The following is a 15,235-nucleotide window of genomic DNA, read 5'->3' as shown; positions in this document are numbered from 1 at the left end:
ATAAAATATATAAAAAAATATATTTAAAAATTGGAGGTTTAGAATCTTCATTGTCTACCATTTTGAAAGTCAATTTGTGACGAAAACGAAAATTTGTCAAAATACCCAGCCTACGGTATTATTCAAATTCAGATTAAAATTTATTCAATAATTTGTAAAAACCAACATTCTTTGTAAGGAAAGTCACCAAAGAAAGAATCTGGTCACGAAAAACCAAACGACTGATCCGCTCTCGACCCCAGTCCCCTTGCATCGAGACTGTCACTGTGTGGTCATCGTCATGTGTGCATAACGAACAGATAATAAAAGGTCGAGATGTTAGTTATCCAATTAGTGATGTCACTCGATGCTACTAATTTCGTTGTTCTTTCATTTTGTTTTCTTTCATATTAGCATTAAATACATGCCACCAGTTAAATCAAGTTCTCTTATCAGCCTGTAATTGATGAACGTCTTTAAGTTATACCTCATTCATGTAAATATATCTCATGAATATTTAAATCGCTCATGAATATTAAAATCGCTCATGAATATTATATATCTCAGAAGGTAGAAAAAGTAATATTAAGTAGAAACGTCAGACAGAAATAGATTCTACTTTCTCTTATAGCACATTGTAATGTCTTGCAAATTGTGATTAATGACATTGGGTAATGCTCACAGCCCTCACCTCTGCACCCATACATTACCCCCCCCATCCCCCCTCCCCCCAAAAACAATAATAAATACACATTAACACTTATTTACACTAATCGCCATTCCTTTCCTTTTCGTTATAACGTTATTTCTATGGTAACAAATTTGTGGTAATTTTATCATCAGGGAGGCAATTTGACCAAGAAAAGCTATCCACAAAAAAAAAATATCTATCCAAAAAAAAAAAAAAACAGTAGAAAATTACTTAAACCGTGCTAGAGTGTTTCCACCATGTTCAAAAGTTGTTCATATGCCCGTAATATAATCCATCGACATGCTTCAAAAAATGCTTACATTATTAAATACCAAATTGAATTCAAAGACGTCAATTAAAATGGATCAATTCCTCTCTCAGCAAAGAGATGATAAATTCACAATGTATATCTGCTTTTTTCCTGAAATTATCGAATCCTTTGTAAGAACATTATCATGAAATTGGAAAATCGAAATATGCTAACTGTAAAAAAAAAAAACATATATATGTACTTTTTATGCGTTTCCAAAAAATTGATTTCTAAAGTTATTTTAAATTTAATAATAAATTAATTTACTTTCCAGGGTGTTAAGCGCATGCGTAGAATGTTAGTTTGAGGGCACATCTTCATGTGAATTGCACACACTGTTAGTTAATACACAATTGAGAGAAACGGACTGATTCCAGCACCATTGATCATGAATTTATTACTCTTCTTGCTTGTAGCTTCATTTCTCCAAGAAAATACAAGTAAGTTACAAATTATTTCAGGTATAACTATATTAAATTTGTTTAAAACAAAGGAATCTTCACATTTTTGCAAGTAGGCATATTGGTGCAGAGAAAATACCGAACTGGAGCTTAACATCACATGTGACAAGCCTTATCGACTATGAATTTATTACTTAGGATTAATTCATTACTTGAATAATTAAAAATCCAGATTACCTTTCATTTATTAAATTTTTCGGATTAATTACGTTAAGTGATCTTCATAATTTCACGAGTTTTCAAAAGTAGACAATGGTCAACAAAACTTTTGTTGACCATTGTGCCACCATTGGTAATGAACCCCAGTGGTTCCCAGGAGGAAGATTAACGAGAGTCTCCTAATAAAAGCCTTAAATGCTGACCTAAATAGAAATGTAGCGAGCTACGGGTTGGAGCTATTCTAATCCCTAGTTACTTTTTATTGCTGGTTGTTCTATTCATTCCTAAGTTGAAAATATTCACTAAAAAAATGTGCTGGTTGTTCTAATCATTCCTAGTTTAAAAATCACTCATGCTTATCACTATTGTCGTCTTTGGATGTATATTAGCCCTTGTATTTAATTGATCTTGTACAATTGCCTGACGATGGAGTGGTGACCACTCCGAAATATAGCAGTATGTCGTTGTTAAAAATATTCGCTTGTTTATCTTTTATATTATATATATATATATATATATATATATATATATATATATATAGATATATAGATTATATGTATATAGATTATATATATATAGATTATATATATATAGATATATATATATATTATATATATATTTATATAGATATATATATATATATATAAATATATATATATATGTGTGTGTATATATATATATAATATAAAAGATAATATATAGTATATATATAATATAAAAGATAAACAAGCGAATATTTTTAACAACGACATACTGCTATATTTCGGAGTGGTCACCACTCCATCGTCAGGCAATTGTAATTGTCGAATGGGGGGGGGGCAGATAGGCTGACAATGAAATAAATGATCATATGGGAGGAGGGGGTGGTTGATAGAATGACAATGAGAGGGAGGATCGAGGGGGGAGTGATAGATGGAATGACAACGAGGGAAAGGATTGAAGGAAGGGGGGGGGGGGGTTGGGAGATAGAATGAGCATAGAGAGAATCGAAGGAAGGGGGAGGAGTTAGTTTAAACAAACACGGAGGGTGTGGCATGAATGCATTCATGTACGTAACTGTGTTCTATTTTTATTTTCTATAAGATGCAGAGAATTGTCCCGATGGTTGGACCCTGCTTAACGGCCACTGTTACATTTATGCAGACGGGTTGAAGCATTCTTGGGATGAAGCTAACGTTTGGTGCTATCTGCGGGGAGCTCATCTGGTTGTACTGGAAACGGAACAAGAAATGATTGACCTGAGAGATATGATTGTATCCGAGGGGATATGGTTGGGATGTACGGATAAACAAACGGAATCAACATGGCTGTGTTACAATGAAACTTTAAGTGACGCCATCCGTGAGTGTACAATCTCAAGTTTTTTCCCTCGTAACTTGCGCTGACAAAGTTTGTTCGTTTTCCACGCATTATACATGGCCAAGGGAACTATATGTCAAGTTATATATAAAAAAATAAAATATATTAAATTGCCTGTATATATATATATATATATATATATATATATATATATATATATATATATATATATATATAATTGTCTGTAATATATTTTACCCGTTTAAGGGCAAGTTAATTCTTTTCCTTTTATAGGCAATTTGGCTCAAGAAATTCAATTGTATTCCGTCACACAAATTATGACGCAGTAAAATCAGTCGTTTTCCATTCTAGCGCGTTACCCTATATATGTCTTGGTAACATAATCTCCCCCCCCTTACCCCCTCTTTTTTTTTTGGCACCCCTTGCTTTCTTATTTATAGCGTTCTGCATTACTTTCCGTAGACGGACCTTATGGGTGACATGCTGTCTTTTTAGCAGAACAATATGAACGAATTTTGTACCATCTTAAAACAGGCGTTCTCAATAAGATGTTGCTGGCCAGATTCCTCTCACAAAAATTTCAAACCGCCCTGCCAAAAGAATGGCATGCGGACAATTATAATACGGCCTTCTTTAGGTTTGATCACCCTACAGGCATATGTTGCACACTACTCATGGTAAATGTAGTGAGATTCGGGCTGGCACATCAGGTCCTTTCCTCTAACCATGGCACTGCCTCTATCTATATCCCTCATAGAAGAGAACTTGTGTAATAAACCGGTATATTGGTTATAGTACTGTCGTTGTTTTTCGTTTTACTTTTACTTTTACATGTCTACTTTCTACCCCCAAAAAAAAACAGGATGGGGGACCCCTCCAACGAATGATACACTACATAGAGATAATTGTCTCATTGTTAGAATAAACAATGTTCTGGAAGATATATCCTGTCTCTCAGTACGCCATTTTGTTTGTGAAGCCGAACCGAATGAACTCGTGTCGACCAGCGATGTTAGTAAGTTATTTGAAAACAACATCGTTTCCGAAACGATTACCATTTTCCAAAGATAATTCCTAATGTGATTGCAAAATAAAATGTTAATGGATAACATTGGTATTTATTTTTATGTTAGGACCTTCGGGGTGCTACTACTCCTGTTATTTCCAATACAACTATTACTACGACTATTACAACGACTACTACTATTACTACGTTTACTACTACTACTAATATTACTACTAATACTATTACTACTTATTCTACGGCTACTATTATTACGACTATAGGCTACCATTACTACTACTACTCTTACTACTTCTATTACCACTTATACTACTACTACTACTGCCATTACTACTACTACTACTACTACTACTACTACTACTACTACTACTACTACTTCTGCTACTACTACTACTACTGCTACTACTACTACTACTTCTACTACTACCACTACTGCTGCCTTTACTACTACTACTAACACTACTACTACTTGTACTACTACTTGTACTACTACTACTACTACTACCACTACTACTACTACTACTTCTACTACCACTACTACTACTACTTGTACTACTACTTGTACTACTACTACTACTACTATTATTACTACTACTTCTACAACTACTACTACTACTTCTACAACTACTATTACTACTTCTATTACCACTTATACTACTACCATAACGACGAGTACTACTACCACTACTAGTACTTCAACCACTACTATTACGACTACCACTACTACCATTGCTACTACTAGTAGTACTATATACCCTTTAATTCTATTACTACTTCTACTACTATACTGCTGCTATTACTACGTCAGATTTTATGCAATTAACGGAATACATATCGACTCAATAAAAGGAAATAACGGAGTAGAATTCTTGTCGACTGTAGCTTGCATCGGTTTCCTTTTTATAATATTACTTCCATAAAGGTACAAACTGTCCACCTGGTTGGGTTCGGTTCAACGATACGTGTTATGTTATGCCAACTGATCGTCTACATTGGGAACTAGCAGAATTATACTGTCAATCCTTTGGAGGTAATTTACTGGTGTTTGATACCGAAGAGGAGGTCCGAGCGGTCAACGATAGCTTTGATGTAGCTGACATGTGGATCGGTTGCTCTAACAGAGAAATGGATGGAACTCACTACGTATGCAGATGGACGAATATGACAATTCTACCAGGTAGGTCAAGTCTGTTCCAAAGACGAAGGGAGCCGGGCGGGGATGAACAATCTCAAAAGTGGCTTTTCTTTTTCTTAAATAAATAAAAGGGCTCTCTTTGTCAATGAAAAAATGAAAAGGAACCCTTTCCCCCCATCTTTGAAATGAACTGGGACTGTTTTGTTATTTCAACAAATCTGAGCTCTTCTGTTGAGAAGTTAACAAAATAAGTAATTTAAAAATAGTTCCGTTTTGTTGAAAAGCATTCTAATACTAGAATTTGTGCTAAAGGATGCACATAGGATCTATCTTGTTTTGAAGTGATCTTGCGATTTGCTTTCTCTGATAAACGTTCCGAGTCTCACCGATGTTCGGAGTTTAACTAGTTTGATGTCAGCTCCTGTAAGACAACGTACAAGACTTGCTATTTTTTATTCCTCTCCAGTTCTATGATGTTGAACAAGATGGTTAATCAAGCGCATAAATACGACTTTAATATATATATAGTTCTTGATCGTTTATATTTCTCCACCCCTTCCTCAGGATGGGATGAGCCACCAGAAGATTCCGTATTGGGTTGTACTTCATTCGACAACATGCTTCGTGCAAAAACTCGACTATGTTCCAGAAAAAAGACATTTATCTGTGAAGCTAAATTGGACAAGTTGACCGTTGATAGATTCAGTAAGTAAATTTGTTACCAAAGCAAAACTGACTGACTGACCGACCCCAGTTAAATCTTCATTTAAAGTAGAAGGCTCTTTAAAAAGATCGAGATTCCTGTATCAGCACAATGAACCCTTCTCTCAGAGAGAACAACTATTTTACAATATTGGTTGACCCCCCCACCACCCCACCCCCTATACTTTATATCTTGTACCTTTAAATAGAGATATGTTTGATGAATGTAAACTATTTTGACCGACTGTAACCCTCCCTTAAACTCTAGGATATCGGTAGCAGTTTTGTAGATATTCTTCAAAAGTTTTACTTTCACAATTTAATGTTCTTGTTGATTTCTACACGAAACCTGATATACATTTGCAAATGTTTGTTTCAGGTGTCAATGTTGTCTGTTTTTAGAAGTTCATTTATAATAAATATTTTCTTTGTTTTCGTAGAAATATTACTTTTCTTCTGTAGATAAATAATTGAAATATAATAAAACAAACCGCTTTATAATACATCTCCAATTCAATTGCCTATATGACGTCATTCACTCCACTGTTGCCAGATGTATTGACAACATACCACCAACATTTGAACAGTTCATCTCTCCGCTATATACGAGAATTTGATTTTGACCGAAATATGCTACACACTTTCTAACAATTAATAAACTCCAACCACCTGACTGTTCCTATTGAAACAATTAATAAACTCCAACCACCTGACTGTTCCTATTGAAACAATTAATAAACTCCAACCACCTGACTGTTCCTATTAAAACAATTAATAAACTCCAACCACCTGACTGTTCCTATCAAAACAATTAATAAGCCACAACCACCTGACTGTTCCTATTAAAACAATTAATAAACTCCAACCACCTGACTGTTCCTATTAAAACAATTAATAAACTACAACCACCTGACTGTTCCTATTGAAACAATTAATAAACTCCAACCACCTGACTGTTCCTATTAAAACAATTAATAAACTCCAACCACCTAACTGTTCTTATTGAAACAATGAATAAACTACAACCACCTGACTGTTCTTATTGAAACAATTAATAAACTCCAACCACCTGACTGTTCTTATTGAAACAATTAATAAACTCCAACCACCTGACTGTTGTTATTGAAAAAATTAATAAACTCCAACCACCTGACTGTTGTTATTGAAACAATGAATAAACTACAACCACCTGACTGTTCCTATTAAAACAATTAATAAACTACAACCACCTGACTGTTCCTATTGAAACAATTAATAAACTCCAACCACCTGACTGTTCCTATTAAAAACAATAAACTACAACCACCTGACTGTTCCTATTAAAACAATTAATAAACTACATTCATCTGACTGTTCCTATTGAAACAATTAATAAACTCCATTCACCTGACTGTTCCTATTGAAACAATTAATAAACTACATTCACCTGACTGTTCCTATTAAAACAATTAATAAACTACAACCACCTGACTGTTCTTACTGAAACAATTAATAAACTACAACCACCTGACTGTTCTTATTAAAACAATTAATAAACTACAACCACCTGACTGTTCCTATTAAAACAATTAATAAACTACAACCACCTGACTGTTCCTATTAAAACAATTAATAAACCACAAATACCTGACTGTTCCTAAAAAATAAATAAACTACAACCACCTGACTGTTCCTAATAAATAAATAAATCAACTACAACCACCTGACTGTTCCTATTTAAAATCGTTCTCTTCTCGTCTGTCCCTGCTTGTATTGTCGTATACCGGTGTCACTCTTTCATAATATATAAATGGAACACCGAGATTAAATTCTAAGCAAAATGGTTACAGTATGATCCACTATAATTATGCCATTTACAAAAAAAATCAAATTATTGCCATTACTATAATGCTGGGTTTTGGGAGCTAACTTCACGTGTTCATTGATCATTATCATGGCGCATGTGTAGGTTTATATTTTCACTTCTGAATAAAATGCATCTTCCATATTTACAGACAACTGCCCACCGGGATGGGTTATTTCTAACGACAAGTGCTACTACTATAGTCTCTCCAAACATAACTGGCAGGATGCGCAGGCGTATTGCCAGAAAGCCGTGTCGGATCTAGTAGTGTTCGAAACAGCCGAGGAGAGGGACGTGATCAGAAATTTATTTCAAAACCGCGATGTCTGGATCGGTTGTGACAATCGCGATGTGACAAACCAGTGGACGTGTTATGGTACAACGACGCCGTATTTAGGTAAGACTCGGTTAAATCATGATCATAAATTGTATTGGCATCTCGCGATATATACCGTAAACTATCAAGAAATCAATCTACATTGAGACTTGGATTTTGTATGTACAGAAACATTCGGGATCGGTGATTGCTTGGATATAAGAAAAAAGTAAAACACAATACCCCAGCTGATTATACATTTCAATTACTTGCATATAATAGTCAGTAGCTGACACGCGCCACACTTCCCCTAGTGGTGTGCAGGGTTGAAGGTGGGTATGGGGTGAAGGGGAGAGGGGAATTACGGTATAAATTTGTGGGTTACTTGGGTGGACTGGTATAGAAACGGGACACAGAGAAGTAAATAGATTTAGTATATAATGCAACAAACCCTGTTGCTTTAAATGCATGTTGTTGTTGTAATTGTTGCTGTTGTTAAATATTGTTGTTTATACTTTTTTAGCTGGAAGCTTCGACAAACGTCGACACAAAGCTCTTTATTATCAAAATGTTGTTCACAGCTGTCGACGGGAGTGGTAATCAACTTTCATTTCAAATTAAGTCAAAAGTAACGCTCTGAAATTTTTAAGGCGGCCTTGGAAATTTAAGATTTAGTGACCTGTATTTATAATACGATAATTGCATCCGAGACGTTAAAAAACAACTGAAAATATATAAATACATCATTCACAAACGTTAAGTTTGGAGTAAATATCTAGGAGGGCGTCTTGTCTCGCTCAATTGCATTCAATTAACTTGAAGTAATACTTGGACTGGCGAAAAACTGAATAAAAAATATATAAAAAATATATAAAGCTTGAGTAAATATTTTCCGTATATAAAAAATGTATATATAAAGCTTAAGTCAATATTTTCCATCAAATAGCTGACAGGATACAGTTATGATGTTTCTATTATCCTATCGTCAGATTTTGGAAGCAGTGAGCCCCCTGTCATCTCATCTGATAGTTGCCTAGTGATGGGCGTGTCCGGAACCTTCCAAGAAGAAGATTGTACTAGCGCCCTCTTCAACTTTATTTGCCAGATGCCTAAAGGTAAGCTTATTGAGCATTGTCATATTATCCACTGAACAGACGAGTCAAGATTGGGTCTCCAAGATAAAGGGACCTCCATGAACACTTTTCTGCAGCCACTATTCAAAAGTCCTGGTTCTATCTTAGTCAGTTGTTTTCGACCTTGACCTGTTTCCATTTTGTCTCTTTCTATAATATCGGTAAACTTCTTGTATGATTGATTCTAAATGTTGCAAAGGTTGAATTTTACTTACAAAAGTACCGCATGAAGCACCTTTAAAGAAATGTTTCGACGGTTCTAATATTATCAGCGATGTAACGCCAGGGGCCAAAGCCGTCCGGGCCTGGGAGCCAAAGGGAACCCAAGCTTAACAACCAAACAAATTGCGTTCAAAAGGTTCACAGTATCACTTATATGGAAATATTGGTGGCAGTTTGTCACGTGATAAACATTGCGCAATACGTTTACCATCGTTTCTGTGATACAAAGATAACACAATATCACATGCACATTCATACGTGGACGTTCCACATGCGAAACGAAAAAAAAGTAAGACTTTGGTCACGTGGTCTTTGTTGACACCCGTTGGGATATCAATTAGCTATTATATGGCTATCTGTCACTGTAATTTCGTTTTAAGAAACAGGAGAGCACGATGAAATTACTCAACCATTCGTCCGAACTTTTGACATTGTTGTAAAGCTTGCAAAATATTTATTATAAAACATATGGAAACGTTTTGGGCCGTTTGTCGAATTAATTACACTTGCGCACTACGAACTTCACTGATTCTGTGATACAAACTCATTCCTTGGGAGATTTGCCATTTGCGTGAAGGTGGAGGGGCGGGGAGAGGGTTAAGGTCATGTTTCTGCAGACACGTACTATGTTTAATGCACATATACATCACAGTCCGATCTTCACACAGTCACGTACCCGTGGTTATTCCTAATTATTTTCATTTCATCTTTAACTTAATTTATACTGCAGCTCAGTTTAAGCAGGGTTTATCGCACCAATATGTTGATCACCTTCCTACTTCTAGTACCAAACTACCAGTACTACTAGGCCCAACGTAAGGTCTATATCTACGCATTGTATTGATGGGCTAGGCTACGTTAGTAATAGTACAGTCAAGTTAGATATATAGGATTCAAACGAAGCGGAATTCATCGCCTTGGCCATTGCTATCTTTCTGTACTTAATCCTTTGATACAGTACGTGCACTCACCGTGTCTTTCAGTGACATTCTTTTATACATCTTCAGTGACAGAAACTATTGTTTCACTCCATAGTAACTCGAAAGTAACTCGCCGCATATGTCTTATGTTAGAACTCTAGCCTATGTGCGATTAAGTGTGAACTACCTATACACCATATAGGCTTATAAATACTTCGATGATAGGCCTATACACTTTGAAATTTTCATAGCGTGGGAATTGTATTACAGTACGGTATTCCCCGTAGCAGAGTACCGACGCCCAAGTCAGTATAACCATAAAACTGTAATTTTTTACAGAATATTGCTTTCTAGTTTATAAGAGATGAATCATATGATATATATAGATTAGTATGACTGAAATCAATTCTAACATAACGTTAAAGCATTTCAATACTTATGTAATGAATCCAGTAGCACAAACCAAAATCCAATGACTGTGCATATCAATTAGCTATTAGATGGCGATCTTCCACTTGAATTTCGTAACAATGACAGGCGAGTCCGATAAAATTACCGAACCAATCAGAAAATATATTTTTACATGGTTGTAAAGCTTACAAAATATCTTTTCTTAACAACTTTTTTGACCAAGAAAAAAGCGTTGTGAGTAAAAGGAAAACAAAAAATCGTGGGTTTGAGGATATTCTCCATTGACAAACGACTTTTTTTCTTTCTTTTTTTAAACCCTCAGTCCGACAAGAGTACTAAATTAATGTTCATATAGGCCAATTTAGCGTTGTTAAATAGATAACTGTTTAAAGTTTACAGATTCTGTACGCCCATGAGTAAAATAATCGCCGCTATAAATGCAGATAGTGTCGATTATCAAAGAAATCCATATGCATGGAACCTTAGGCGCTGAATTGTACGGAATAGCAGGCGAAAACCGGTTTCCATATAACTTGGCGGCTGAGCCTTGGTAAGAAAGTGTACGCAACGAAGCTATTCCTCGTTGCGCTTGTGCGGTGATAATGTACCATATCTACAACAAATATGGTAATAGCACTACATAAATTAAACTATTCTCACTCAAAGAGGCCACTGGTAAGAAAAAAAAACATCATGGTCCTTAGGGAATGGTTGCTCGATGCACTCGCTTTAGGGGTCCCATATAATCCCACCCCTCCCCACCCCCCACCCCCATCTCCTGTCCCAAGCTTCCAAGTTAATTGAATTGTTACGCCGCTGTTTATTGCTAGATTCATTGAAATACTTGGACCACATGTTGATAATTTAGTAATATATTCTTGATTCTCTTAAGTTATGTGCCTCATATGAATACCCCCAACTCGCCACCTCCCCGCCCGCCCGCCCGCCACGCCCCGCCCGCCACGCCCACTCATTTCATTAACGAATTGCTTCTCTCACACCTTTTGACTGTAAAATTTCTTCCTATATATACAAATGGAATCAAAACGCTTTTTGTTGTATGAATTTTGACACGTTCCAATTAGTATATGTCTTTTTTTCTTTCTATATTTAATACAGATTTTTTTTTTCTTCTTTTAATATTTCTAATAATCCCTTTGTCTTATTCCCTTTTATTTTACAGAACAATACCGTGGCTGCTTTCGTGATCATAACAGACAATCTCTAGCAGGGTACAGGACTGAATTTAAGATTGATAACAACCTGTACGACTGTACGTTAGCGTGTAATTCCGCTAATTACGTAATGGTAGGATTGAGGAAATCTACCCAGTGCAATTGCGGCAACGAAATGTATTCATTTTACGGCCAACTGCCAGCATGGGAATGCGCGCAACCATGTAAAGGGAACATAGACCAATACTGTGGAGATGGATCTAGGCAACTTGTTTATCACATTGGTGAGTAAACAAACAGTTTTTCTTTTCTCTTGTCAATAGTGCTACAAAATATGATGATACTGTCACAGTGAAACGTAGTAGTCCGCCTGTAATAAGAATCCGTAATACTGTTCCTCTGTTTTAGTTCGGCCTGAAATTCCTTTAAGCACCATACTCGCACTCTTTACAGAAGCAATGGAACGAGATAACAATTTTAAAAAAGCTTGGAAAATCATGAAAACGTAAAGTTATACATTAAACGGAGGACACACATAGATTTCTCTGTGCTGCAGTCAACCATGTATGGCTCGCTATGAAGCACACTGCCAAAGCGGTCAGACAGATGGGGCTGTTGGAGACTTAGGAGCAGGAGTCACGTGAATCACGTGGAGCGCCGAAATGGTAACATGCGTATAGCTTCGATAGCCTCAATCGTGAAGCTGAAAATGTTAGCCAAGTGCGCGCGTAAACTGTTTGACGAACAAAGCCACTAACACAATTTTTGGAAATACGACAAAGCACAAAGATAGATCAGGGAGTGAATATTGCTAGGGAGAGAGAGAAATAGAGGGGGTATGGGCGGTTAGATACTATTATTTAAAGAATTAATCTTTTCCTCTGTTATTGCCTTTCTTTTCTTCTCTTTCAATTTTTTTTTCTTCAGATTTTCATCCGGATGTTGTATCAAGGGAATACACTTTATCCTCTAAGGGTAAAAGATTGACCGATAGTTCTTTCTTAGTGTTCATGACGACATCCGTGACAGCTTGTGCGGACGAATGTACATCCAACTCAAGATGTCTATCTTTTAATTACTGCAGTGCTTCCCCGTCGCCTGGCAACAGACCGGCCATGTATACATGTGAATTAAACTATAAAACCAATCTACACGATACTGTCGAAGAGAGTTCTCAACTTTGTGATTTTTATCAATATTGATGATAAAGCCCGCCTCTTAAATTCAAAGAGAGAACCAGTCTTGTGCCTTCCAGATAAGAAAAAAAAACTTATTTACATGAAGGACACTGTAAAGTGATCAATCATTGACCGACATGTGACAATATATCGTGACGTCAGAGAAATCGTCATTTGAAACTTCGATCAGGTCAATCTATGAGATTTTAATTTCAAAACGTAATTATTTATGTTTGACTATTTTCCCACTTAATTTTTTCTTCTTATATAATTGACCCATTCGATGATAGTAGAGGTGCTCTTCGTCCAATTACAAATTGAAAAGAGGCCGCTATAATATCGGTCCTACCCAGTTCCGCGAAACTTGACAAATTGTTGCTACGAGTTTTAGTACGGTAGCTTAGCAGTACCTTGACTTGATCACTAATGGTATATAAAGTTTTGTTCGTAATTAATGAAAACAATATGTCATTCAAAAGATACGTCCAAAGTTTCCAGTCAAACTCACTTTTATAAGGACTTCAAGATGTGTGTTTTCTAATTCGTTCGTCGAGTGACTACACGAAACCGTTGGTCAACACATGACTGCAGAGATCCCGTAGAAACGCTGGTGGGGTCACATGCAACAGTGGTTTACCACGATTTTCTCATGCGTACCTTGTCTCTGACTTTGATCCTTCTTTCTTTCTTATTTTTTCTCTATTTAAAAATCACTCCTGGTTGCAATTAAACACCATTCTCGTTTTGCTCATTAATGTCAGCTGAATATCTCTGTGAAAAAAAAGAGACAAAAATCAATTGCCCAGTGTAACAGTAAATGCTGTCCTCGCAGACTGATAATGTCCGACCGGATGGATATTTTCAGAAGAAACGTTTTTTTGATAATATCCCTTTAAATCATAGTGATTTAAACAGTACTGTGCAAATGTGCAAAACGCACAAAGTCCCTATATAATCAAGTCATGCTGGTTCTCGTAAGAATTAATACGAGTTTGTAGTTGAACGTTTCATTCGGTCATCAACATAATGACTTGCTTCCTACTGAATATTTCAGTTATTCACAACAAGGGTACGTTTTAGAGGGATATACGTTTGAGAGGGACATACGTTTGAGAGGGATATACGTTCTAGAGGGATACCCATTCAGGCTAATGAAGTTCATTGTTTAATAAAATTGCTTGCTACTGAATATTTTAGTTATTCACGAAGGGTACGTTTTAGAGGGATACACGTTTTAAAGGGATATATGTTTAGGGGATATATGTTTAGGGGATATACGTTTTAGTGGATTAACAGTTTAAGGGGATATATGGTTCAAAGGGATATACGCTCTAGAGGGATTTGTGGTTTAGATGGATATATGGTTTAGAGGGATATACATTCAGGTTAATGAAGATCATTGTTTAATAAAATGGCTAGGATTTTTTTTTTCATCCTCAGGTCAAAACCACATCCTAATAGTATTTTCTGTTTTTTTCAACATTTTGGATTGTTTTTTATGAATACATCTGGCAAAAGCCGAGTTATTGATGTTATCATTGATGGCTGTAAAGGTGTGTCGTTACTCTTTTTTTTTTAATAATGTAAAAATTATGTCTCCATTGAGGAAAAAAATATTCTCACAAACACGTTAAATATTGATTCTTAATTCTAAATATAGAAGAAAAAATGACAACCAAACTCAAACTGTACTAAATTTAATGACATTTCAACGGCACATTAATTAATAATGTTATAATAGGATAGTAAATCTTTGGAGGAATATGTGTCGTGGGAACATCGCAGATCTCATACTTCAATATGGAAAGGAAGATATTACCGTGTAAGATAAACGGCAGTCTATGCATGCCAGGCGCGTAGCCAGAAATTTGCCAAGGGAGGGGCGAACCTGTATGCAAACTATCTATATGCGTATATATGGATCTGCAAACTATCTAAGCGTGTAGCGCCACTATGAGTTGGCGAGAAGCGTGCAAGAGAATTTTGGCCGAAAATGCCTCCCAGATCGCTGGAAATGGCACTTCCCAGGCCTTGTAAGTTGCATCTAAGAATTTTGTATTTTGAAATTACTAGCGATATCATAAAAACATACAAAAAAATACGTTCGGGGGGGGGGCGGGGCGGTGGCCCCCTTTGCCCCCTGGCTACGCGCCTGATGCATGCAAACAATTCATTCCCGAGTATAATATAATACGCTTCTACATAAGTTTGGTCAACTTTTAACCAAATTATAACCACAATATATGGAATGGTCAA

General features: G+C 36.0%; 1 protein-coding gene across 1 annotated transcript; it reads left to right on the top strand.

Moving 5' to 3' along the window:
• The first annotated feature begins 83 nt into the window (after positions 1–83).
• On the top strand, positions 84–13,579 carry LOC139960087 (secretory phospholipase A2 receptor-like). Its single transcript, XM_071958167.1, has 9 exons — positions 84–1,420; positions 2,684–2,941; positions 3,783–3,935; positions 4,867–5,121; positions 5,644–5,784; positions 7,776–8,021; positions 8,930–9,055; positions 11,810–12,085; positions 12,729–13,579. Exons 1-9 carry the CDS (start codon positions 1,369–1,371, stop codon positions 13,001–13,003), a joined length of 1,782 nt encoding a protein of 593 aa, XP_071814268.1. The 5' UTR covers positions 84–1,368; the 3' UTR covers positions 13,004–13,579.
• Positions 13,580–15,235: the final 1,656 nt, after the last annotated feature.

Source organism: Apostichopus japonicus, chromosome 3 (genome assembly GCF_037975245.1).
Source record: "Apostichopus japonicus isolate 1M-3 chromosome 3, ASM3797524v1, whole genome shotgun sequence".
Lineage (NCBI taxonomy): Eukaryota > Metazoa > Echinodermata > Holothuroidea > Aspidochirotida > Stichopodidae > Apostichopus > Apostichopus japonicus.
This window is presented reverse-complemented; position numbering and strand designations above follow the sequence as displayed.

What these genes read in the sequence shown, in the direction of transcription:
- LOC139960087 (XM_071958167.1), top strand. Translation starts at nt 1,369, where the DNA reads ATGAATTTATTACTCTTCTTGCTTGTAGCTTCATTTCTCCAAGAAAAT. An exon ending in AACTTTAAGTGACGCCATCC is followed by an intron (nt 2,942 to 3,782) that starts GTGAGTGTACAA and finishes AAAAAAAAACAG; the next exon opens with GATGGGGGACCCCTCCAACG. An exon ending in GTTGACCGTTGATAGATTCA is followed by an intron (nt 5,785 to 7,775) that starts GTAAGTAAATTT and finishes CCATATTTACAG; the next exon opens with ACAACTGCCCACCGGGATGG.